General features: G+C 40.9%; 2 protein-coding genes across 3 annotated transcripts; both read left to right on the top strand.

Moving 5' to 3' along the window:
* The first annotated feature begins 1,008 nt into the window (after nt 1–1,008).
* Nucleotides 1,009–7,710, top strand: LOC129856708 (glial fibrillary acidic protein-like). Of its 2 annotated transcripts, none has more exons than XM_055924437.1 (11): nt 1,009–1,296; nt 3,329–3,488; nt 3,994–4,143; nt 4,371–4,490; nt 4,589–4,684; nt 5,559–5,693; nt 5,813–5,923; nt 6,097–6,207; nt 6,378–6,502; nt 6,654–7,190; nt 7,376–7,710. In XM_055924437.1, the coding sequence occupies exons 1-11, from the start codon at nt 1,076–1,078 to the stop codon at nt 7,467–7,469; spliced, it is 1,860 nt and encodes a 619-aa protein (XP_055780412.1). In that variant the 5' UTR covers nt 1,009–1,075; the 3' UTR covers nt 7,470–7,710. The 2 variants fall into 2 exon arrangements, with proteins under 2 accessions (XP_055780412.1, XP_055780414.1); XM_055924439.1 differs by having other exon boundaries at nt 7,381–7,469.
* A 9,184-nt stretch (nt 7,711–16,894) lies between these two features.
* Nucleotides 16,895–23,274, top strand: LOC129857792 (PR domain zinc finger protein 13-like). The gene is made up of 4 exons (XM_055926367.1): nt 16,895–17,200; nt 18,674–18,805; nt 18,918–19,038; nt 21,048–23,274. Exons 1-4 carry the CDS (start codon nt 17,027–17,029, stop codon nt 22,514–22,516), a joined length of 1,896 nt encoding a protein of 631 aa, XP_055782342.1. The 5' UTR covers nt 16,895–17,026; the 3' UTR covers nt 22,517–23,274.
* The last annotated feature ends 2,235 nt before the right edge of the window (nt 23,275–25,509 follow it).

The raw sequence follows: 25,509 nt of genomic DNA, 5'->3' as shown, positions 1-25,509 counted from the left end.
AATTTAAAGGCAATGCTACCAAATACTAATTGAGTGTTTGTAAAATTCTGACTCACTGGGAATGCGATGAAAGAAATAAAAGCTGAAAGAAATAATTCTCTCTACTATTATTCTGACATTTCACATTCTTAAAATAAAGTGGTGATCCTAACTGACCTAAGACAGGGAATTTTTTACTCGGATTAAATGTCAGGAATTGTGAAAAACTGAGTTTAAATATATTTGGCTAAGGTGTATGTAAACTTCCCGATTTCAACTGTATGTACTTGCTGTCTATGCTTGTGAATATGTTTGGGGGTTTTTGTTTGTTAGTGGCCAATTAGGGTTTAGGGTCAAGGAAGGCAGTATCTTGTCAGGACCATGTCTATTTGCTGACACCCTGACCGACTGAGTGGTTTTATAGGTGTTGTAGTAGGAGCTACTCCCTGGCCAGACCAGACTACCGTTTACTCCATTCACATCCTTCTGCCACATCAAGCGTGAACTTCAGATAAACCCCCCTGCTTCTTCATTTTCCCTCATTCTCTCTCAAGCAGTTAATTCCATTTTTTTCTGCATATCCTTTATTTAATGTAAAAAACAGACCAGAGTAATAAGTACTAATTTATGTCAAATCTCAGGCAGCCCCTTGTCCTGTCCCGCTGAAGCCAGCCTGACCTCATCGGGTCACCCCCTGTGCTCTGCGTGCAATTAAAGCCCCCTGCCCCATCAGAGCAGATTACATCAGTGACTGCTGCTGCACGCGCCTACTGCCTAATGGGCCCTGCTAGTGCTGCCTCTGTTCTATTTGCCTTTCTGTTCCATAGCCCCTATTCAGATCCTCGCAGGTTGCTGGCAGATGTCTGAATGTCGTGGCAGGTCTGGCCCAGTGTGGTGCTGAGGTTAGAGATTCCAGAGTTCTTGGCTCATGGATTGGGCCAGGCCATATCTTTGGGTTGGGCTAAGCCAGGCCATGTGGAGTATAAAGAGCCTCAGCGATGGAGCTAGTGTACAACAAAAGCAGCAGAGGTCCCATAGGTGAAGACTGACAACCTCCAGAGAACCCAGACCTAGGCAAACCCGAGCAGCCGCCAACATGAGTTGCAGCCCTGAGAGGATTTCGTCCTACCGACGCCACTTTGAGGACATCAGCAGCTCATCCTCCTACCAGGTTAGAGTGTCCAGCCCACCCCCAACCCTGAGAGTTAACCGCCACCAGTCAGCCAACTACTCGCGCAGTGCCGGAGCCAGCAGAATGCAGGCCCAGACCATGGGCAGAAGGACCGTCTCCACCTCACGCAACGCCCGCATGGCTGGGTAAGACACGCACTCCACCTAGTGCACTAACAGCCTTTTCACACAGCTAAGCCAAGCTGAGCTGTACTGAGCTGGCCTGGTTCTGCATCCACCATAGTTGCAAGGGCTATACCAAAGATCTTTATAACTAACCCAAGATAGACCAGAGCCTGCCGTTTCCAATGGGAGCAAATTAATCATAGTGGACAGAACAAGCATGAGCTAGTGAGATCCTACTGGTGCATTTTAGCATTTATTTGCATATTTTAGGTTATATAGATACAGTTGATAAAATATAGGTAACATCTTAAATAGATAATGTGAGATTACACACTGCTGATACACCACAAGTATTCTATTTGTGAATTTACAGAAAACGACTTGTGTTACATTACCACCAAAATACATGCAATTATTACAGTACAAGATAGATGATATGTTGCTGTCTCAACAGTGTATGTACCTCCCCTGCCCTTACCGCTCTTCTGAGGCTATAAATAGTTCCACTATCTTAGTACACTATTTTAGATAGTGGAACCACTGACAATTTATAATCCACCACCTCCCCCTCTCTTACACAAACCACAGTTTTAATTGTTTCTTATTGTGCAGCTTTAGCCTATTTCTAAATGTATTTTTGATGCAATTCGAAGGCATTAAATTGATTAAAACGAATAGAGAAACTATTAGTTGTCAAAAAAGTAAGGCCTATGTCCATTTTCCACATAAAGCTTAGCCTACTGGCCTAGCATCTAAATAACTCTTTATATTATTGTGAATTGTAGGTTTTAGGTATCAATAAATACATAAGTAGGTAGGCCTAAACATTGTAAGACTAAACTAAATTCAATACATTTCAAAAAACGCAAAATAGCAAATAGCTCATATCCATGAGAACAACATTAATTGTATTAAAATGTATTATTTTAATTTGTAACAGCTGTAGGACATAGCTGCGGGATGTATGGATGCTGAAAAGTCAGAATTTAAAAATATATATATAAATGATGCTTTGTAAAAATAAAAATAAAGTGTCATATAATTAAGAACAGTATTTTGAAGGATTCAACAGTTGGAATTGTAAGGGTTGTTGCCCTCTCCCTTTCTCTGCGATTGTCATTCTAATGGAATCTATAAAGAACAAAACCCTGTCCTCAAACATTTACATCAAAAGGTGAAAAGTTATGGGCAAAGGCACAAAACATCCACATCAAATAAAATAGTTTTCTTGATCAAATAACATGGAAAACAATCACTTCTTGAGACGTATTAAATTACCATCCTTACAAACCAGTTAATGTCAATGTACATTACTGTATTGGCTGGTCATCTAGGTTTGTACCTGTAGACTTTCCATCACCACGAAGGAAAACAATGCACAATACAGTAATTGAGTACATTGAGACATCAAGTGGTTTGTGATGATGTGGCTCAGTTGGTACAGCATGTTCTTGCAACGTTAGGGCTGTGGGTTTGATTTCCACGGGGGACCAGTACAAAAAAGTATGAATAGGTATGCACTCACTATAGTAAGTTGCTCTGGAAAAGCGTGACTAGTAAAATAAATGAATTAGACCATTTCAATTTTCACATAGAAATAAGTTGCATTTGCAAAGTATTTCAAGGAACTGCAAACCATACTTTATATCAAGCAAGTATTAGGCTATCAGATTAAGTGTCAGATAATTATCAGACTCAAGTTAAACATGCTATTAAACACTCAAATACAAATACATGTCGTTTTTTTTTTAAATCACAGAAGTAGGGGCCTTTACTAGTCCTGTGTTAGCGGACGGATATAGACTTCTTCAACGCAGCCAAAACATTTTTTTTGCATCTGACATCAGAGTAGGAACAAATGTGGCACCTGGAAATTAATAAAATATTATTTGACAGGCCATCGATCAACCATGTGGCTGTGGTATGACATGCAAGTGACAATAACCTTTAAAACATGTAATGTTTACGTTATGTCTTGATGTTCACAGAATAACAAAGTGATGTCAGTTATCTCCAGGTCAAGCGGTGAGTGTTGAACTGTCTGTCATTTTAGCGGGAATGTGGGAACCATGGCATGTGTGGGCTATGGCAATGGGGCCCCGGTGGACCTGGACGCATCTGCTGCCGAGAACAAAGAATTCCTCAGCACACGCAGTGGTGAGCGGCGGGAAATGGTCGTATTGAACGACAGACTTGCTGTTTACATTGAGAAGGTAAGCACTCACCAGGCTTGCTCACACACAAGGTGCCACGGCTAGTGCACACGAACAGTTTATTGGATAGGTGTGCGTGCACAGACTACTTCACGCAACATATGGGGATGAACTTGTTGTTTTGTGCCTTTTCATATTAGAGAGAGACAACTTTCTAGTAAGCTATAGCCTATACATATCTGTTCTTCACACATGCATATGCTATTGTGTGTAGATTCTGGCCGGATACATTGCCTCAGTGACTCTGCCAATATTCTTTAACATCTGTGCGATATTCTGCCGCCCTTAACGTAGAGGAACAATGTTTATTTGATGGAATTTGTCTGATTAGACTACGCTTGCTTGAGTGTGCCATACAGGCCTGCAGTGGAGAAACGCGCCTTCTGGCTGTGGAGACGGAAACACTCATTATTCCCACTTATTTGGGCAGCGAGCATATTCAAGTGGGGGGCCCTGGCAAACTTGATGATAATTCATACCCTGCCATTGTCATTTTCTTAAAAAGGTTCGGTCCCTGGAGCAGCAGAACAAGCTGTTGGAGATGGAGATTGACGGCATCCAGAACCGGTTCGTGAAGCCGTCGGGCCTGCGCAAACTCTATGAGGATCAGCTGAGAGATCTGAAGAGGATTGCAGATCAGATGAGAAGGCAGCGGGTGAGACAGAATGGCTTAATCCACACATCATCACTATCCCTGTTTTTCTTGTTGACCTCGCAGAAAACAGAAATCACACACACACAGGAGGAGTGGGAGAAAGAATGAAAGAGAGCAACAATTAGAATGTGTTCAATATGGTGACACGGCTGACCACCGCCTATAATTTATTAGCGGCTTGTTACCTTTATACCCCAATAAAGGTTCATCTGTGTTTTGGTTTACAGGACCAAGCTTTAGCCGGTAAAGAGGCCATGGCAGGTCAACTGGAGATAACCAAAGTCAAATACGAGGAGGCAGTTGAGCTGAGGAGGCGGGCCGAGATGGAGATAGAAGCATTCCGTCCGGTGAGAGGTTATTTAATCACTGTATAGTCTTAGCCAAAATTGCCTAATAAACATTAAAGTGCCATTGACGCCATTGTGTGCCGCTATGTGGTTTTCAGGATGTGGACAGAGCCACCTCTCAGCGCATCGCCCTGGAGAAAGAGCTGGAGCAGTTGGAGGTGGAGATTGAATTCCTTCAGAGGGTGCACAAAGCGGTAGGTCCCGTATAGCGTGCACTGATTGATTTGGACCGACCTGTACCAACTCTAGCTAATGGACGAAATGCTAAACATTAAATCAAGGATAGTTGTAATCACAGTGTTAAAAGAAATGTGGGTTAAATTCACTCTTAGGAGTTATCTTAACCCTCAAGAGTGATATGCTTCCTGTGTTGATAACTGGAGTTCATTGGGATGGAGTACTTTTAACTCAATTAAGAGTAACCAGAGACAGGCAGTTAAATTTATGGAGTTATCCACAGATGTGGGAGGGGCCTCTGTCATATTTCCCAGCATGCTCTGTTGCAGGTAGATTTTTATATATTGTTTCAATATGTGTTTTTGCATGTACATTGATTGTTTTATTTTATTTTATGCTACACAAAGATAACAAACGTACATTTATTTTAACAAATCCAATCTGTAAGTGGTTGGATTTATAGCAACTGTTAGTGTGATAGTTGTTATAGTTTACATGGTGTAGGTAGTCTTCATGTAATCATGTAATTCCTGTTTTCTTTCCTACTCTGACAAGCATTTTAAATGGAAGTTGTGAGTGATGTAAAAGTGCTGGATATATTCCTGCAAATTGGCTTCCAACAGAGATTGGATATCATATTGCAAACCACCATAATGTGACACATTAAGAAATATTGAAGGGGAGTTGATTAAAAACATCACTGAAAAAGGTAAAATGGCAATTGGAATTCAATTTAAGCAACTATGAGAGTTGGATATTTACTCCATTTAGTGTCATTTTAACTCCAAAAATATCAACACCACGACCAGAGTAGTTTTATATGGTGGTGGGACCATATAAACCCCAAAATAGTATTACACTGGACTTAATTGAACCTTTTTTCTTTCTCAGGAAATTGAAGAGCTACTGAAAATGATATATGCTGCCCATTCCTCAGCCCAGAGCGCGTATGACCTCCCCGACCTCTCAGGCGCTCTCAAACAAATCCAAGCTCAGTATGACGAAATTGCGGCAAAAAATCTACAGGTAGGCCTAGGCCTATTTATAATTAACTGGAGTGCATACATACAGCAGTCATTCATTTCAAGATGTGAATGTGTTTCATGACCCCAGAATATGTGTTTCATGGCCCCTATATGTTCTAGGAAATGGATTCCTGGTATAAAAGTAAATTTGAAGACCTGAACGACAAGACGACAAAACATGTGGATATGGTTCGAAGTGTCAGGGAAGAAGTTGCTGGCGCCAAGAAGGATGTAAGTTAGGCTATTTGATAAAGATATTCCCACATGGTTGTAGAATGTGACACATTAACTATTATTATCGAGGCTATAAATAAGAGTTGAAGCCTATGGCAATGGACATTTTTCCTCAATCAAAATATGAATGAAAAATGCATTTTTATTGTATTATTCCTAACCGTTTGAAGATCCTAAACAAAGAGCGTGGCCTGGAAGATCTGAAGACCAAGAATGAGGCTCTGGAGGCACAAATTCGTGAAGCACAGGAAAAGTACAAGAAAGAGCTGGAGGACCTTCAGGTGAGCATGTTAGATCAGTCCGGTTTACTACAGAACTCAACCATTAAATATATCTGAATTGATTGTACACAGTTCAAATCCAAGTAGGCTGCATATGTAAGGTTGGTGTTGAACCTTTCATCTGTAGCCTACTAAGGTGCAAACTCAAGCTGGCTCTTTTGACGTCACAGGCAAGAATTGAGGCCCTAAAGGAGGAGCTGAAATCCACCAAGTCAAAAATCGCTCTGCACCTGCGTGAATACCAGGACCTTCTGAACATGAAGATGGCTCTGGAGATTGAGATCACAACTTACAGGTGAGGTACCACTCAGGTGGTGCCAGGTTTAGTGCAATGGATTTAGATAGGATCATGTAGAGCATGTAAATAACCTTGAGAAGAGTGAATTGGTGGTAATGTCATATTCTTGATTCTGATCCATTGATACGGCTTTTCTCTGTTTCCATAGGAAGCTGATTGAGGGAGAGGACTTGCGACTCACAACCATGGTTGGGAACATGTCCATAATGAGTAGCAGCTCGAGCTCCATGAGCGCTGGGATGAGTGTGGGCATGGCTAGAGGCATTGGACCTGGAGGCAGTGGTGGAGGCATGGGTGGAGGAATGGGTGGAGCTGGAGGCTTAGGTGGAGGGATGGGTGCAGGAGGCATGGGAGCTGGAGGCATGGGTGCAGGAAGCAATGGCCCTGGAGGCAGGGGTGGAGCTGGAATCATGGGTGGTGGAGGAATGGGAGCTGGAGGAATTGGAGCCAAAGGCGTGGGTGCTGGAGGCCTAGGAGCTGGAAGCACAGGTGCTGGAGGAATGGGTGGAGGAATTGGTGCTATAGGCAATGGTGCTAAAGGCATGGGTGCTGGAGCAATTGGTCCTGGAGGCAATGGTGGAAGCATGGGAAAAGGTGCAGGTGAACATGGGTACGGCGCCTCCATGGAGTACTCCCACGAGGAGCAGGCAGTGGAGATGACTGAGAGGAGGACGGTGCTCATCAGGTAAAAGTAACCTGCACTTAAACAATAATGAGAGTAATGTAGGCTTAACATTGACCATTGTTAGGACAGAACATTGTTAGGTCAGAATGTTTAACACAGTTTAACACAGAGGAGAAAACATGTTCTTCACATTGTGTCTTTGTAAAGAAACTTATTCAACAAGTTCATTTTTGAATTTCCCTTAGAACAGTTAAGTCAGAGGATGAGACACTGGAAAGCGACACAACGGAGCAAACCTACATAATCTCTGGTGCTGCCGATGACTCGGACGAGGAATAGGCGTGAATGACCATGTGACCTCCTCTCACCCCTTAACCCCTCACGCCCCTGGAGCTTTGCACTGACGGCTCATGTCTGGTCTCTGACCTTTGACCAAGACATGAGACCATGAATGACCCTGCAACCTAGTCAAGTAGTACCCTTTTGGCTCTTGTGATGTGCCTTTGAACCACATATTCAGAACCTTTGTGTGCATTACACAGCTATTCAACAAGCAGCAAATAAAGCTCTCAGCAATCAATTCCTGCTGTGTCTGCTGTTTCTTTCATTGCATTATGTCTAGTTTGGTTTAGTTATTAGGCTACATCATGTTTTTTGTGCACGATGAATCATAGAAAATGTTATCCTGAAACACATTTCCATATAAGCTTTTGTGACATCACCCTAAGGCACAATGAAAACCACAATCAATATGGTACCATGGAGAGGTTAAATTACACACATTCCATGTTACACAAATTCACACTCGTTCTCCCACTCACAATGAATATATGAGGTGGTCCTTGCTCTGCACACTAGGCCTACAGGTTGTATGAGCGTGTGGAGGGGTAGGGTGCAATAGAGCAAAAAGAGAGTGAAGGAGAGGTAAAGTGAGGAATGAGTGAAGAGTCACCTGAGGGGTCCTTCACCCTGACATCCTCTCGAGGGGCCATCATACAGCTTCGGTCTTGCAGCGAAGCGATGGCACACAGGCGTTCCATGTCCCCATTCCATCCATATCCACACCTTTTCTATCTACCACTGATCGGTAGTGATTGGGTCTCGTCAGCACATGCCAAACACAGTCCGCGTCCCATGATGGAGAGGACCAACAGCACAGAGGACATGAGGCAGATCGGAGCATCTAAAGGTCATGCAACACCAATCCACACAACTGAGATTAGAATACCAGTAGTACTATATCCGAATAGTATCATGATTCTAGTCATATATGCGAATGCACCTGCGCTCTCGTGTTATTGAATTGAATTGTCGCATCAGTGGATCTGGAAGACCTCACTCACCTCCTATTAGTTGTGTTCAAGATAAACTGAGGCCCATTGCTGATTTGGCTCCAGGCCTACATTGACAGGGAGTGTTTTGACATTGCTTTTCCCCGAAGCCTATAAAATATACATGTGGGAGTGAAGGAAAAGAAACACTTGCTGCTGTTTGTGGATAATAGAGAGTATTTTGCCATGAATTTAGGTCAAATACAAAAGAGAAAAATATGTCAAATGTTGAAGATTTTTGAGAAGGTAATAAGGTTTTCAGGCCTATGGGTATAGAAGACAATCTATAATGTATGGTGTTTACCTCTCAGTGCATCTCTCTCATTCTGTTTCTCTGCAGAAAAATATACATTAGATAAAAAATATACCAATTATCTGAAGAACAAGGCCTGTGGTAGCTGAGGTCAATTGATACTCAGCTATGTTCTCTCAGTGTGATGTATTGTATGACGCCGTTTGTGAATGTAGTGACTTGTAATCATGAACGAAAATATGTAGCATTTTTGGATGACTTAGGGGAGGGTCTAATTGTATTTATATTTTTGTAAATACAATTTTAGAGTTGGGGGTATGTTACTTAATATGTAATCAAGCGCAAAGAAAAACCTGCTGGGTCTACAGTAAGATGCAAATGCATTTGTAAAATACGAATGTAGGCTATGTGTAGGCTATAGGTTACAATCCAGCTCAAATCATTTTAATGCAATTATCCGGATGATTCAGGAGCATGCACGAGATAATGTAGGCATATATCGAATTAATAAATAGCCGCCTATGTCCCTGGGTCATCATTTCCACAAGCTCATCCCATCGAAACACGGGCGCAATTAATATCCAGTATACAGGAATCTCACTCTCTTGCTGTTTCTCGGTAGAAGCGCACGGGAGATTATTTGAACCTAGAACTGTCAATCCCGCGCTCTAATGAGGAAGAGCCAGACAGACGTTCTCTCGACTTTGATTGGCCTTGATTCATGTCATTAGATTATATTTTGTTCGCTACTTAATGTGCATTCAACCTAAAGGAGACTCGGATCTTGTAGGACTACTTGCGAAATAGAAAAACAGCGAAAAATAGCCTTCATCAAAATGATGGGATGCAGTGTATTGTCGATATAATTAAGACATAAGAAAGAGCCAGAGGCCTGCGAGTGACCTCTGCGTCGAGATGCGTTGATGTGGCGCAGGCACAAACCGGAGCTAGCCATGGTTCTGTCAAGCACATTCCATCGTCTGCTGAAAATCGAACATATTAAACAGGCAGAATATATATTGAACAAAAATATAAACTCAACATGTATAGTGTTGGTCCCATGTTATCTGAGCTGAAATAAAATATTTTCCATATGCACAAAAAGCTTATTTCTCAAAAATGTTGTGCTCAAATATGTTTACATCCCTGTTAGAGAGCATTTCTCTTTTGCCAAGATAATCCATCCACCTGACAGGTGTGGCATATCAAGAAACTGATCATTACACAGGTGTACCTTGTGCTGGGGACAATAAAAGGCCACTCTAAAATGTGCACGATGCCACAGATGCCTCAAAATTTGAGGGAGCGTGCTTGGCATGCTGACTGCAGGAATGTCCACCAGAGTTGTTGCCAGAGAATTTAATGTTAATTTCTCTACCATAAGCCAAACCGTCGTTTTAGAGAATTTGGCAGTACATCCAACCCGCCTCACAACCACAGATCACGTGTATGGCGACGTGTGGGAGAGCGGTTTGACGATGTCAAAGGCGGTGGGGATATGGTATGGGCAGGCATAAACTACGGACAACGAACACAACTGCATTGTATCGATGGCAATTTGAATGCACAGAGATACCCTGACGAGATCCCGAGGCCCAATGTCGTGCCATTCATCCATCTCCATCACCTCATATGTTTCACCATGAAACATGGTCGCATGGTGCAAGGATCTGAACACAATTCCTCGAAGCTGAAAATGTACCAGTTCTTCCATGGCCTGCATACTCACCAGGCAGGTCACCATTGAGCATGTATGAGATGCTCTGGATTGACGTTTAAGACAACCTGTTCCAGTGCCCGCCAATATGCAGCAATTTCGCACAGCTATTGAAGAGGAATTTGACAACATTCCACCTGCAATAATCAAGAACCTGATCAACTCTATGCGAAGGAGCTGTGTAGCACTGCATGAGGCAAATGGTGGTCACACCAGATACTGACTGGTTTTCTGATCCACGCCCCTACCTTTTTAAAGGTTTCTGTGACCACACAGATGCATATCTGTATTCCCATTCACGTGAAATCCATAGATTAAGGCCTAATGAATTTATTTCAATTGACTGATTTCCTTAAATGAACTATAACTCAGTCAAATCTTTTAAATTGTTGCATGTTGTTTTTATAGCTTTGTTCAGTATAAATAGCATAAAATAAATATTAGTCCACTAACAAACAGTTATTGTGTAGAATGGCAATGAAAACGTAGACTAAATCTAGTCAATTGAAGTAGCCTATACGTATGCAAAGTTCCTGCACTAACGTTGTTATAGGCCTATAAATCATGCTCTTGGAATAAAGTCCCCGAATTTGACCGGCTTTGAGAAATGTCTGAAAAATAGAAAAATAAAAGCAAAAGCACTTTGACATTTATCGAATTTCTCTGAAGTAGACAAAATACCTGAAGTATCCTAAAATTAGGCCTTGTTACATCCCTTATATTGACACATGCATGTTCAACTAAAATATATAACATTCTATGTAGGCCTAATGCATTTAATAACGAAAAGGTAAGCTATATTGACGTTGATCAAAATGTAGCCTAATTGTTACTCGAGCAAGGAAGATCGTCCTCATTGTGGATGAAAAATAAATATCCCACTTATATTTGTGTAAATACTCATATTTCTCCCCAAATGATGCCTTAACAATTGACTTCATGGATTTTTCTATTGATTAATTAATTTAGGCTATAAACTTGACAAGACACAAAAACGGTTGTTAATAGTCCTGTCCGATAAATTAAGAAATTCATGTCAGTCAAATCAGTCGAATGTAGGCCTATGGAAACTAAACTAACAATTAGGCCTATGAGAATACAATAATAACATATAATATCTGTAGGCTACTGAAACGCACATTCCTTGTTGATTTACAGTTCCAAGAATATATGGTACTATTTTGACTTCCTCTATACCTTCATTGAGAGCCTTTAGTATTTCCTCAATAAGAAAATCTTGAAAATATATACATGGAAACATACTATTTTCCTAATATAATTTGTGGTGTTATTTTTTTTATTAGCAGACAGCAGCAAGTGAGTGCAACTTTTTAAAATTAATGTGTTTTAGTCCTACCTTTGATAAGCAGCCCATGTCTAATTCAAATGATTTACATATAGTGCATGCGAGAAGCAAGAAGGCTAAAACACGCATTACACATCATGCATCCAGCTAAAAACGTGCATACGCAACATAGGCAAGTTCACACAAAACATTCAAAAATGCCACAAAATATTTCGTAATTATTGTCTAAACATTAAGCTCTGAGTGCGCTGGAAGGACAAACGTTTGACTTCTTTGAAACCTGTGAATTTCTGTCATTTTTTAATGTTTTAAGTGCCTTAATCCCAATTAGGGGCGGCTGACACGCCGCGCTATTCATCTCGAGCGCTCCCTGAATACATTTGCCTCGGAATGAATTTCCCAAATAGAGCTCGTGCTAAATGCGCTCGACAGCAGAGAAAATCGAATAGAGTGACAGTTTCATTCTGAGGCGGTCGAGTGCGAAAAGGTATGAATTTATAAGGTACACCGAAACAAATTTTCAATTCAAACAACTTTACACCCCATTATCCGGGTCTCCTCAACCGAGACAAGTGAGTTAGAGTCAGGGGAATGTGGTTCAAAACCCGGCGCAAACTTCGTTGAGTATATTGAATGCTGAAATGGAGCAGCCCTCCTCTAAAAAGGGAGCATTTAAAAACGAGAGCACTCATGAACAGCGTCGAATCAGTTGCCACTTATTTCGCCACTCTTTAATGCGATTTTGAATATTAGTCTGGGTTAAAATCCGAGTCAGTATGTCCCGCATCACCTATCTGCAAAGCAACTGGTCCACCCTTTGTGCAGCATGCATTTTCCACGTTTTAGATGGAAAAGTAAATTTAAATAAAGCCTGTGGAATTTACTAAAAGTGAAAAACATAATCATGGTAATATTATCATTAAAAAGGATAGGCTATGTCTGAAGTGTGAAATTATTAAAGGAAATACGTTGCTCTTTGGGTCTCATTCTTTAAGGCATGCTCTTTATGAAAATGCACTTGTTCCTCCAGTGGACCTGGCTATAGTCCATGCCAGAGGTGTCCTGCCCATAGGGGCCACAGGGGCACGTGCCCCCTCAGATTTGTTCTGTTTAAACATTACAAATAAATAAATAAATGAATATATATATATATTTTGGATTTGGATACAACTACCCATTCAAGGGTTTTTCTTTATTTTTACTATTTCTTCTACATTTTAAATTAATAGTAAAGATAGCAAAACTATAAAATAACACATATGGAATCATGTAGTAACCAAAAAAGTGTTAAAATATAGTTTAGATTATTCAAAGTAGCCACCCTTTGCATTGATGATAGCTTTGCACACTCTTGGCCTTCTCTCAACCAGCTTCGCCTGGAATGCTTTTCCAACAGTCTTGAAGGAGTTCCCACATATGCTGAGCACTTGTTGGCTGCTTTTCCTTCACTCTGCGGTCCAACTCATCCCAAACCATCTCAATTTGGTTGAGGTCAGGTGATTGTGGAGGCCAGGTCATGTGATGCAGCATTCCATCACTCCCATGCTTGGTATAATAGCCCTTACACAGTCTGAGGTGGGTTGGGCCATTGTCCAGTTGAAAAACAAATGATAGTCCCACTAAGCTCAAATCAGATGGGATGGTGTATCACTGCAGATTGCAGTGGTAGCCATGCTGGTTAAGTGTGCCTTGAATTATAAATAAATCTCTGTGTCACCAGTAAAGCACCCCCATATCATCACACCTCCTCCTCCATGCTTCACGTTGGGAACCACACATGCGGAGATCATCTGTTTACCTACTCTACATCTCACAAAGACACGGCAGCTGGAACGAGAAATCTCAAATTTGGACTCATCAGACCAAAGGACAGATTTCCACCAGTCTAATGTCCATTGCTCGTGTTTATTGGCCCAAGCAAGTCTCTTCTTCTTGTTGGTGTCCTTTAGTAGTGATTTCTTTGCAGCGCTTCGACCACGAAGGCCTGTTTCACGCAGTCTCTTCTGAACAGTTGATGTTGAGATGTTTCTGTTACTTAAACTCTGTGAAGCATTTATTTGGGCTGCAATTTCTGAGGTTGGTACCTCTAATGAACTTATCCTCTGCAGCAGAAGTAACTCTGAGTATTCCTTTCCTGTGGCGGTGCTCATTAGAGACACTTTCATCATAGCGCTTGATTGTTTTTGTGACTGCACTGTAAGAAACTTTCAAAGTTCTTGAAACTTTCCATATTGACTGACCTTTATGTCTGAAAGTAATGATAGACTGTCATTTCTCTTTGCTTATTTGAGCTGTTCTTGCCATAATATGGACTAGGTATTTTACCAAATATGGTTATCTTCTCTATACCAACCCTACCTTGTCACAACACAACTGATTGGCTCTAACACATTAAAAACAAAAGAAAGTCCACTATTTAACTTATAACAAGGCACACCTGTTAATTGAAATGCAGTCCAGGTGACTTCCTCAAGAAGCTGGTTGAGAGAATACCAAGAGTGTGCAAAGCTGTCATCAAGGCAAGAGGTGACTACTTTGAACAATCTGAAATATAAAATATATTTTGATTTGTTTAACACTTTTTTGGGTTATCTACATGATTCTATATGTGTCATTTAATAGTTTTGATGTCTTCAGTATTATTCTACAATGTAGAAAGTAGTAAAAATAAAGAAAAACTCTAGAATGATTAGGTGTGTCCACACTTTGACTGGTACTGTATATATATATATATATTTATATATATGTAATTTTACTAGCCACCTAGCAATTTTATGAAGTTGGCCTTAGCTAGCCCAGATAGGTTCCCAAGGTTGGAAGACTTTGGTAAAGCAACCAATTACTAAATGTTCTGAATAAACAAGTTGTTAATTGAAAGCTAATTGAAAGCTGTTAAATGAAAGCTGTTAAGTAGATTTCAATATTTTACCCGGATTTTTAGCAGAGATGCAGATAACCATATTTTGTTTCTCAAGAGGTATGCTTAGATATGAAGAAGAATTAAGCATAATTATTATGGCTCTAGATTGCAGGAAAATGTGTTTCAGGTGTTTGAAAAGGCAAAAATCTCCACTTTATGGATGAGGCGTAGCCCTCTTTCGAACAACCCCCCAGCCATCCTCACATACTTAAATTGTGCCCCCTCAGATTTTTGTGGTGCGTGACACTCCTGGTCCATGCTACACAAAAAATGAAGGGGGGAAAGTACCAGAATAACACTATATTTCACAAAATGTCATTATGTCAGTTAGCCGAACATGGGGCCAATAATGTGACACTGATGATGGTATGAAGTATGAAACTTTGTCTTGTCCTGCACTTTATCACACTGAACATGCTAACGTAAAAGCAATAAGCATCAAAGAGACAATCTAAATGGGATTCACCCTTACTTTTCGAGGGTTAGCAAACAGAAAGGAAATGTCTCCCGTTCCCCCTCTGAGAATAATTAATTTCACTTTGAGAACTTCGACGTTGAGCCACAGGATGCGAATGAGAATCGTCCCGACTGGTGTGAGAGATTTGGAGGCCGGACCCGTTATTCCCGGGTGGATGGGAACCAGTCACAAATGGCAACATTAATAAATAACCCTCCGCACAGCCGGACTTTGCATACGCCTATTGATGAAATTGTTCGCGTGTCGTTCACGCTCGTTGACTCGTGAAGCTGGGAGAAGAGAAGCCTTACAGAATGGAGCAGTGGGATACCTTTACGTGCCTAGAGAGAGACCCCATCTCCACCCCCCTCAATTATGGCGCAGTGTCATCCCAGAGTCGCCAGGGCAGAGGTTAGCAGGACATGTTCATGGCCTGAATTTATCGCCCACAGGTAATTGTTCTCACTATCTCGCCCTCTGTTGAGACTTCCACGACAGATGATCAGGGATCAATCGCCGTTTTAAAACCTGCGGTGAAAAAGCGACTGGAGGTTTATTTAACTTTTTTTTGAGATCACATAACTTGACTTTGTGATATTAAGTATACATGTCGTCTATGGAATTTAGACTGTACAAAATACTGAGTAGGCCTATACCCAGCCTAGTATACTAGTATTTCATAATATAGGCATGCCTATTGTAGCTTATAAGTAGAACTAGTGAAGTTTCCCACGTAAAACAATGAAAGTTAATTTAGAGTATTTACAAATAGTAGCCTAAGAACAACACAGCATAAATAAATGGTTTATTGCCTAATGTATTGATTCGTATTTGAATGTATCAATAAAAAGAAAACAAAATGGAAGTTTATAACAAACATATACATTATGATATAATAATGTAAAATATAAAATATGCTCTTAAAATTTTAGGGCTCACTTGAAAAAGAGATACCAGTCTCAACGTACTTTCCCTGCTTAAATAAAGGATGAATAAAAAAACAAACAAAAAAACATATTGAAATAAGATTTATTTGAAATAAATGATTGTATGAAATTTAAATGATCAAACTCAAAACTGTGGCCACTTAAAGTTAAAGTTATGAAGCTCTGTGTTTTGCCATGTCACATCTGAATTAAAACGTCTGGAGTGAATTCGTGACAAGAAAACCACAAGTGTGAAATGATAAGATGGTGGTTATTTTGAAAGCTGTTGCTATTTTTCTGGTGGTTCTGGTACCTGCCCGATCTCAACCCGGCACACGCCGGGAGTCAATAGAAGTTAACAAGTCTTCCAAGCATTCCTGCTCCTTTTGTTAAACTAGGGACACACAATGCAGCCAAACGGAGATAATAAAGTGCTTTGAAGTATATAAACCCAAAATAACGCAGCCAAGTAGATTTAAAGTAGTGACTGATTTCCAAAAACTGGTTTGTAAAGGAACAATAAAAAGGGGAGAATTTATGGAGAAATTATACAGTGGATTTGTCAGTTAAAATATCGGAGCTGTCTGGGGTACAAAGCCACATGCTGAGGATTAATGGTCGCTCCAGACCTTTGATTCTGCACTCTTTTTTCTTTGCCCTTGACAAATTGGATTTTGGGGATGGGAAGGTCGCCTGGCCCATTGTCTGATGGCTGTTTTTCAGCAATTCATTATGTGCAAGGGTGAGGGAAAGTCTCCATGTGACCATCTCAGCCCGTTTTCTCCCCACAGCTGCCGAAAGAGGCAAACTCTCTCACACCGCGCGCATACTGCTCGCCCTTGCGCGTTAATGTGTCGAGGGGGTACCTTGCTGCTCCATTAGAAAAGCCGGATCACATACGCCACCGCATCACTTTGCGGGCGGAGATTGGCCTGTCCTCATCTCTCTGACTCCTTCTTGTCTCAATCAGTCACTGCGTGGTCTTCATGGTTCTCAAACCACTGCACGCAGAGCCAGCCATGCAAGCAACTCGGGCATCCACTATCAGTGTGTTTGCAGACTGCAGCCTCCCGGCCGGCCTGCGGATAGGACCGGTGCAGGGTATCTTCAAACTAGGGAAATACGTTACTGATCGCAAAGAGGTCGTCACCAAGAAAAAGGTAAGCACAGTTTTTATTATGGCATGAAATAGGATTTATTCCTAATTATTTCTATCTGCAACAATTCATTTTTTACAATTCTACTTTTTGTAGGATGATTATTTGCAGAATTGAATTACAAACTAACGGAATAAAAAAAATGTAATTCTCCTATTTTAATGACAAATCATTCCATTATCATCATTATCACCTTTAGGCCTATATTCATACTCAAATTATTATTTATGTATAAGACTGGTATGAATAATGGATGCATTTCGAAAACATTATTTTCTTTATATAGGACCTACATTTAATTATCAGGGCAGGTAAAGGGGACACAGTGATCTTTTTAAAAAACATTTTTGAACCAGACCTGTCATAGTTCATTGGGCCTTCGGTCCTTAATTGGCTCGTGCTGTCAGGTTGGAAATAATTGAGTAATATTAGTGGGACGACTTGTCACTCTGTGCCTTTACTTAACCGCCCTAATAGGGCGACCTGGGGTGCTATGTGAGATTTCATTTCCTCGTCCACTTTAAATTTCACAGGCTAGTAGGCAAGTTATTCAAATGAACAATTTAATTTTTATGCACTCCGGCCATGGAAAGATGCTAAATCATAGAACAGAGCCTCGAGTTATAAAATAAGAACATGGATGAGAAATACTAAAATATAGCCTATAGAAATGTATTGAACATCTAATTTAACATTATTGCAACATATCGTTATTAATACAATATGGAACTACCAGAAATTGAGGTTATTTCTATTTTCATTTAATGTTTATTCATTAATTTAACATCATTTTTTTTTATACAGGCTAATTGTTTATTTGTGAGTTTATGGTCCTTAACAAACCAATAGATAAGTACCCTACATTATAACTGCATTTTAAGATAGGAAAAGGTCTACACCCTGCTGTCCTAGTTTGTGATTGATGCGGCTAAATGCATCGCCCCGGGCTTCATGTGATGCATCAGGTGCAATCTCCGTGTCAAATGTCACGCTTCATTCTTTAATTTGCTTGAACAGTTTAGAAACCCATTGACACTTCTCAAATTCGTTTCCCATATCAACTCAATTATGTGTCATTCTCCCTGGTAAATTATCACCGCTGGTTAACATCGCGGATAAAGACGCATTAAACGCATTGGCACACCTCAAGGTAAGCCTGTCATTTAGCCATTGGGCATAATAACAATCATATTTTCAAATAATTAATTCAATATTTCATAAACCAATATTTCTAAAACTAAATCCTTGAATATTTACATGTGCTAAGCCTATTAGAAAAGAAACACCAAGTTATTTTAGTGCCCCAATTGCAGTCAAGCGTGACGTCGCAACGTCAAATATGCAACTCTGTTTATGATTTATTCATAAACTATTATAAGCTGTGGCTGCCGGCCTTTTAGTGAGCTGTGATTTTATCGCATGTTATGCCTTATTAGCATAATTTCTAACGTTGAACCATCCATGTTGTGGATCTAGATTCGGCTGCTGAGGGGGGAAATCGTGGATGAATCAGGTTGCCCTGTGCCAGACTGGATTGGGTGTATCCGGGCAGCCAGAAACAGTCAAGAACAGAACTTGGAGGCTGTCTCAGATCTACCTGGTGGGCAGGTCAGTAGTGTGTTTTATTTACAATGCATAAAGCTCAAGTCATATGATAAAAAAAAAAAACTCAAGCTGAAACAGTTAGTTGCATGTATCTAACGTTGCCCTTTTACGTTAGATTTTCTATCGTGTGCTGACGGAGATCCCAGCAGGCGAGGAGCTGAGTGTGTGGTACTCCAACACTCTGGCCCAGTGGTACGACATCCCTACCACTGCCACTCCAACACACGACGAGAAAGGTAAGAAAACTGTAGAATGACCCTGTAATATAACCATACAAAACGATGAGAAAAGTAGCCAAAAATAGATGATGGATATTTGTTTCCCGGCTGGTTCGTGCTTATGCACGATCGAAATCCACATATATCATTATGTGGTATTGTCCAAACAAAAGTTTTAATAGAAATGGATTAGGCTACAGTATAGGCCTGATGATGCTGCTTACTGAAATTGACATTTTGTGAGTTCCATCATTGCACAGTTAAGTGACTGTCCAAACCTTGGCGTCCAGCTATTTTATAATCAATTTCTGTGGAAAGGTTGTAGTCCTATATTTTCACGGTCGACAAATGTGCATCCCTAGAGCATACATTTCGATTCCGGGGTCATTTGATGGTCTTATTTACATTAAAAGTTAAATGGTCCTGTTAACTAAATAGGCTTGACAGAATTTCATGTTAAACAATTCAATAATAAAATAAAAATGTGTAAAACAGCCAGCAATAGGCCTAAACACCACCTAGGCTTCGTTGTGCTAGTGTAATAAACAGAAAATAATAATAATAACCCCCCCCCCCCCCCAAAAAAAAATAAGATTATCTGGATATTCAAACAGTGGCATCGATGCCATGGCTTGTCAAATTAAAGCCTAATCATATGATCACCAGCAAAATAATCCGGTTTTAATCAGATTACACCTAACGGATGCCGCCTACTCAGGAAAATACAATAACTGTGTTTAGATTAAATTATAATGCCTAGACTATATTCGAGTAGCTGCTGCTTTTGCAACAGCTAATTGGGATCCTGATAAAATACAAAATACCAATACCGATCTATTTCTGCACTCTTAGAAAAAAAGGTTCTGGATAGAACGAAAAAGGGTTCTATGGTTGTTGCATATATGGTACCCCCCCTTAAGGGATTCTATATATAACCTTTAGGGGTGCCACTAATGAACCCTATTTGGTTCTATCTATAATATGTTTGTGTGTGTAATTACTCTGTCTGAGAAAAATTGGGCATAAGAAATGGAGGGCCTGACAATCATTTTCAAGATATAGCCTACCAAAATTATATTCGACTGTTACACTAATTACAGTGACAGGCACATGGAATAAACCCGCAATTTAAAAACAGGGATAGGCGTGTTTTAACAACCTCAAAGCAGACGATAGTAATTCATGGGGGGACAGAGGTTAACAAATGTCATCGCCTCATTAATATTAATGTATTCAAAAGAAATTCATTCAAAAAAGGTACTTTACGGTAAATTAGCTGGCTACATAAGGTATTGTTGCCTAATGAATGCTAACTTTTATGTGGGATGTATATTGCCCTGATTTGTGGCGAAGCACTTTCTGCTGCTCTCTGGCCAATACACCGTGCGCTCCTTGACATACGCGTCCTATTATTTAGCGTTAACAGATGGGCCAGCCTTATTGTCTATGGCGATTTGCGATTTCAAGCAACAGCTGCTGTCACTTCTACGGGAAAGAGCACAGAGAAAGTCCCCCTATTCAACGTATTGGTTTCGGAGCGACAGATTGGACGGGGCGTTTGCTCTTTTGATGGCGATGATAAACAACAGCCCTATAAGGATTACAAAATCATTACATCTATATAATTGACCTCCTATTGTTCAACTTGTGTCATTGCTCACTTTGATGAGGTGGATAGGGTTAATATACTCTGTCGCCTATTCAAAACCTGAATCCCATTGGAAACGTGTAGATTCATCTCAAGGGATTTATCCAAAACATTTAAATAGGAAACGGAAAAGATGTGCATGTGGCACAAAATAACAGTAGAGTTTGAGGTTACTCTAATAGGCCACTGGGAGCATCTGCAGATGGAACATCAGCCATAAAGCACCCAATAATAGGCATCTACACTCACAAAGCAATCGATAGAAATGTGTAGTAACACAAATGTTCAAGATTGAACGTGCTTTATTGACAGAAGTGGGGAGAATAACGAATATCGAGACCCATCGCTATTAACATCATGTCTCTCTGCTTCTCTACAGGTGAAGAACGCTACATTTGCTGGTACTGCTGGAGAATATTTAAATATCCCAACACACTCAAGGCCCACGTCCATTTCCACTGCGCTTTGAGCAACGGGCGGGGCTTTTCGAATAGCGAGCAGGCCAGGAGCACAGACAGCTTCAGCAGGTCACCCAAATCCGGGGACATTCCCAACACCTCGGCCTCGCCCAGGAACGGCCACAACACCTCCATCTCAGACTCTGTCAGACGGACCGTGTCTTCCTCACCCTTCCTCAACAAAGCGGGGGTAGCAAAGAAACCCAGCTCTGAGGAGCAGGACAGAGCACTTGACATGAGCGTTACCTCAGCCAGAAACCACGGACATCTCATGGGCCTTGGCGCAACGTCTTCAATGTTGAGCAACATGGGGTTCCACCCAGGCGTGCGCTCTGCATTCAAGCCCATGGGCCAATCCAAGGTCCCCGCGGCTGACGTCTACAGAGAGGAAACTAATGGGAAGCATAATGGACTAGGCTTCAGCAAACTCCTGGGGAACATGAAATCGACGCGAGCCTTGAATGAACCTTTAACCGGAAGCCATCCCTCCAAGTGCGTCCATCCATTAGATTCCACATCTCCCGTGGTCCCGTGCGCAAACGCCGTCAGGGGTTTTCCGTTAATACCTAATTTCGAGGAGACATCGGCTTTCAAGCACGTGGAGAGCCGGATGCACTCTGGACTGTCCCCCTCGCGTTACTCTCAGATGTCCTCTGGATTCCAAATTGAGAGGTTTTCTCTGCCTCAGTTCGATGGCGTCAAGCCATATAATGGAGATTGCAATATCCCCCTCATGCCATTCACCGTGTACAATGGCGAGCTGCTTTATAGTTCACCTTACTACCCACTGAAATTCCATTTTAGCAATCTCCTAAAATACCCGGAGTCTATGTCCTACTTTGGCGCACCTGCACTCAACCAAGACCTGGGTTCAATAACCAACATTGACAGGGAGATAGCCATGCACACTCAACAGTTGTCTGAAATAGCCGTCGAAAAGAACCGAGCCAGGCTCGACTCTATGCCCACTGCTAACACAGGCTCAGGGAAGCTCAAAAAAGGACACTTATGTCTTTACTGTGGTAAACTGTACTCTCGGAAATACGGACTCAAGATCCACATGAGAACTCACACAGGGTACAAACCACTGAAGTGCAAAGTTTGTTTTCGGCCCTTCGGTGACCCCAGCAACCTGAATAAGCACATCCGTCTGCACGCGGAGGGGAACACTCCGTACAGGTGCGAGTTCTGTGGCAAGGTGCTGGTGCGCCGGAGGGATTTGGAGCGTCATGTCAAATCAAGGCACCCTGGACAAACAATAAAAAAAGCTGAGGACAAAACCGAGGGCATATTCGAGGATCAAGAGCAAAAGAGCGACAATGACAGCGACGTAGATGTATGCTTCACCGATGATCAGAGCGACCAAGAATCCAGTAAAATAGATGATTAATTGAGATTTTGACACATATAGGGGCTATGGCAAAGACGGCACAATGTTTTGTGAAATGGTTACAGGTTACCTGTACAGATTTCTGTGTAATTTATGTTTTCCCCAAGGAACGAAAGTTATTTATGTATGTTTTAGTTATTGAAAATGTAATTGTTTTTTATTTAAAAAAAAATCAGATTAGGACTAGACAAGTTTCAAATTACAGCCTTTTCTTTTACAACAATGTCTATTCGTTTCAGATGGAACAAAGTATAGGCAGTATGATTTCAGAATTGTATAATATCACAGCTGATGATAATGCATTTCTTTGTTTATATGCTAATTGGTAGCCAATATGTTTCCCAAATAGAGGCCGGCTGCACTTTAAAACAGTTATGAACAATTCATTGTCAAGCCATGTAGGTCAAGTGTTTAAACACTGAATATCACACTTACTGCTATTTTTTCATTTATTTGAATTACAATAACTTAAATGTTGCACTTTCTTGCGAGGGCATTTAATTGTTTTAGGACAAAGTTGAGAAGGACGGCAAATATTTATAGCAGTTAGTACCAATCCATTATTTAAGGATCTTGTTTATAGTAGAAAATAACATCTGATTTAAAAAGCATCATGTACAAATGTAAGAATATGATATTTCACTGTTCAGTGAAAAAGTGTTGTACGTTGGTTCATAAGTGATATTGTATATTGACAATATTTTCCTCTTGTTCACTGAGTTGTTCCTTTTTAATAAATGTAATTTAAAACTTTGAAATTGTTTGTAACTTGCTTGATTCAAATATATAGTCTACTCTAAAGCCTACTTGTTTATTAGGCTATCTTATGCACAGAAACCAAATGCCCCTCACTTTTAACTACCATGGTTAGTGCACTAATAAATAATTCGATATTCCACTTGTAGGTCTACATTGTAGACAGGGTCATCATCAGGATGTTAGTCTCTATATTTCCTGTTCTTGTTTTTCAAATGGGGAGTCCTCTGAATTCCTCAGAGGACGCAATCGCACCCAGACGAAACGCCTGGCTGTGCGCATTACAGTAAACCTGCAATATATCTCACCAACTGTAGAGCATGGTGTAGCCATTAAGAAGAATGATTGGCTAGTCGACGAGCGGTGGGGCGTTTATAAGTAGGCTTACTGGGTTCTTACATTTGTAAACACAATATTATATTTGGTTAAAGAGGTTATCATCATCATCATCATCATCAAAATGGTCTTCAACCAATTATCTGATCCAACAAGTAAGAGATTCAACAAAATCCATGTTAAATTGAAAACAAACAAAAACATGTGGGGTCTGCAACAAGTAGGCTTCTAGATATATACTGGATACATTTGATTAAAATTAAATTGATAAAAAAAATCGAAATTTAATTAGGAAAATTTATAAACATGGTCCGTTTCCAACACATTCATGAATGTATACGAATGTGTGCTGAAATGGCTGCCTGGAAATGAAATGAAATCAACCTCAATCTTGATAGAGAGCTAAACCTTATTCACGAAATAATGTCAACTTTCGATATAGAGATAACGAACAGTTTTAACCGTGCAGTGAAAATGGTTCCTTCCTACAGTGTGCGTAAAAGTGCATTTTCGGAACGTGTCTTGTTCCATGGAAAGAGCAGATATAATCTTTAAATAACAGGAGGTCAGATTTATGGCCTGTTGTAAAAGGAACATTTAAAAGGTCAAAATACGTTAATTTGGGTAAAAGGTGAGATCCAGAAAAGGTTTTAAGAACAAAAATATTCATGCATTTGAGACGCAGATAGTTCTAAAATAGTATAAAATATTATACTATAGTATAAATAGATAGTATAAATAGTATAAAATAACACGCATTAAAAAATCGATATAACAAACCCCTCTTATTTGGTTTTCCCAGTTTGAAACAAAAGCCTATCAGACTTTTTAACGACTCCCGCTGTCTACTTTTTCCTTTGCTAAAGGGCTCTGTGTCTCGTTTACTAGTTGCGATGTAATTTAAGCATTATGATGATCGTACCAGATTAATAACTATTTACAGACAACTTTTTAAGCGTTTCCCAAACAAGCATGCAGAGAGAAGGTTCGCCAAGTGCGTCGCTAGAGTCGATACTGATAGAATCGAAAGAAAAGCAGCGCTGTTCTCAAATCAGCTTTCTCCATTGAAACCTCAACATTATAACTATTCCACAATACTGACGACGGATCAGCTCCTAGAGAGATATTACCACCTATGGCTGCAAATAGGCTATTGAGGTGCTTATGATTATGTCATATCTGGTGTAGGCCTGATTCTCCTGTCTTATCTGGTGTCCTGTGTTATATTAGGTATGCTCCCTCTAAAGGTATGCCCCCCCCCCCCCCCCCCCCCCCTCACAGAGGACCTTTACCATACCTCAGGACTACCTGACCTGATGACTCCTGGCTGTGCTAGAAGTGTGCAATTGCTGCCAGCTATTCAGGGCGTTTCTGCATGTGGGCATTCCTGCATCTACAGGAATGTATGGTTCTATTGGTCTAGCTAGGACAGGTGGGGGCACTCCTGTGCAGTAGGTGGCGTTAATGCACAATAATGTTGGATGCCAGCCGCTGATAAACCCCACAGAAGAAGGGGCGGTGGTGATCATGGTAGCTAGCTAGCTTTACACCGGTAGACAGTGTCCTTTGTCTCTGCCTGTCGGAACTGTTTTCCCGCAGTTCTGTTAACGATGGCAAGGGCAGGTTTTCGGCATGAGAGAGCGAAGGACATTGTGCTAGCTTAGTCAACTAGTTCGGTACACAGTAGGTACAGGGTGTCCCTAACTAGCAAGCTGGCTAGTTAGCTAACACACAATTTCACCCCAGCCTCCCACCTGCTGTGCAAGCGGGAGTTGGGGGTGACCGGTAGACATTGTCCTTCACCCCCCACCTGGCACGGTTTTCTCCAGCACACAGCAGGCGGGGACGACACGGTGTCGGTAACAACTCTAGCTAGCCAGCTAGCACATGGTGTCGCTCCA

The sequence above is a fragment of the Salvelinus fontinalis genome, chromosome 6 (genome assembly GCF_029448725.1).
Source record: "Salvelinus fontinalis isolate EN_2023a chromosome 6, ASM2944872v1, whole genome shotgun sequence".
Classification (NCBI taxonomy): Eukaryota; Metazoa; Chordata; class Actinopteri; order Salmoniformes; family Salmonidae; genus Salvelinus; species Salvelinus fontinalis.
This window is presented reverse-complemented; position numbering and strand designations above follow the sequence as displayed.

Excerpts from the sequence above, each read along its gene's own strand:
- LOC129856708 (XM_055924437.1), top strand. The coding sequence starts at position 1,076 with ATGAGTTGCAGCCCTGAGAGGATTTCGTCCTACCGACGCCACTTTGAG. Across the intron at positions 5,924-6,096 it reads TTGCTGGCGCCAAGAAGGAT|ATCCTAAACAAAGAGCGTGG; the intron begins GTAAGTTAGGCT and ends AACCGTTTGAAG. Across the intron at positions 6,503-6,653 it reads ATTGAGATCACAACTTACAG|GAAGCTGATTGAGGGAGAGG; the intron begins GTGAGGTACCAC and ends CTGTTTCCATAG.
- LOC129857792 (XM_055926367.1), top strand. The coding sequence starts at position 17,027 with ATGGTTCTCAAACCACTGCACGCAGAGCCAGCCATGCAAGCAACTCGG. Across the intron at positions 17,201-18,673 it reads AGGTCGTCACCAAGAAAAAG|ATTCGGCTGCTGAGGGGGGA; the intron begins GTAAGCACAGTT and ends TTGTGGATCTAG. Across the intron at positions 18,806-18,917 it reads CAGATCTACCTGGTGGGCAG|ATTTTCTATCGTGTGCTGAC; the intron begins GTCAGTAGTGTG and ends CTTTTACGTTAG.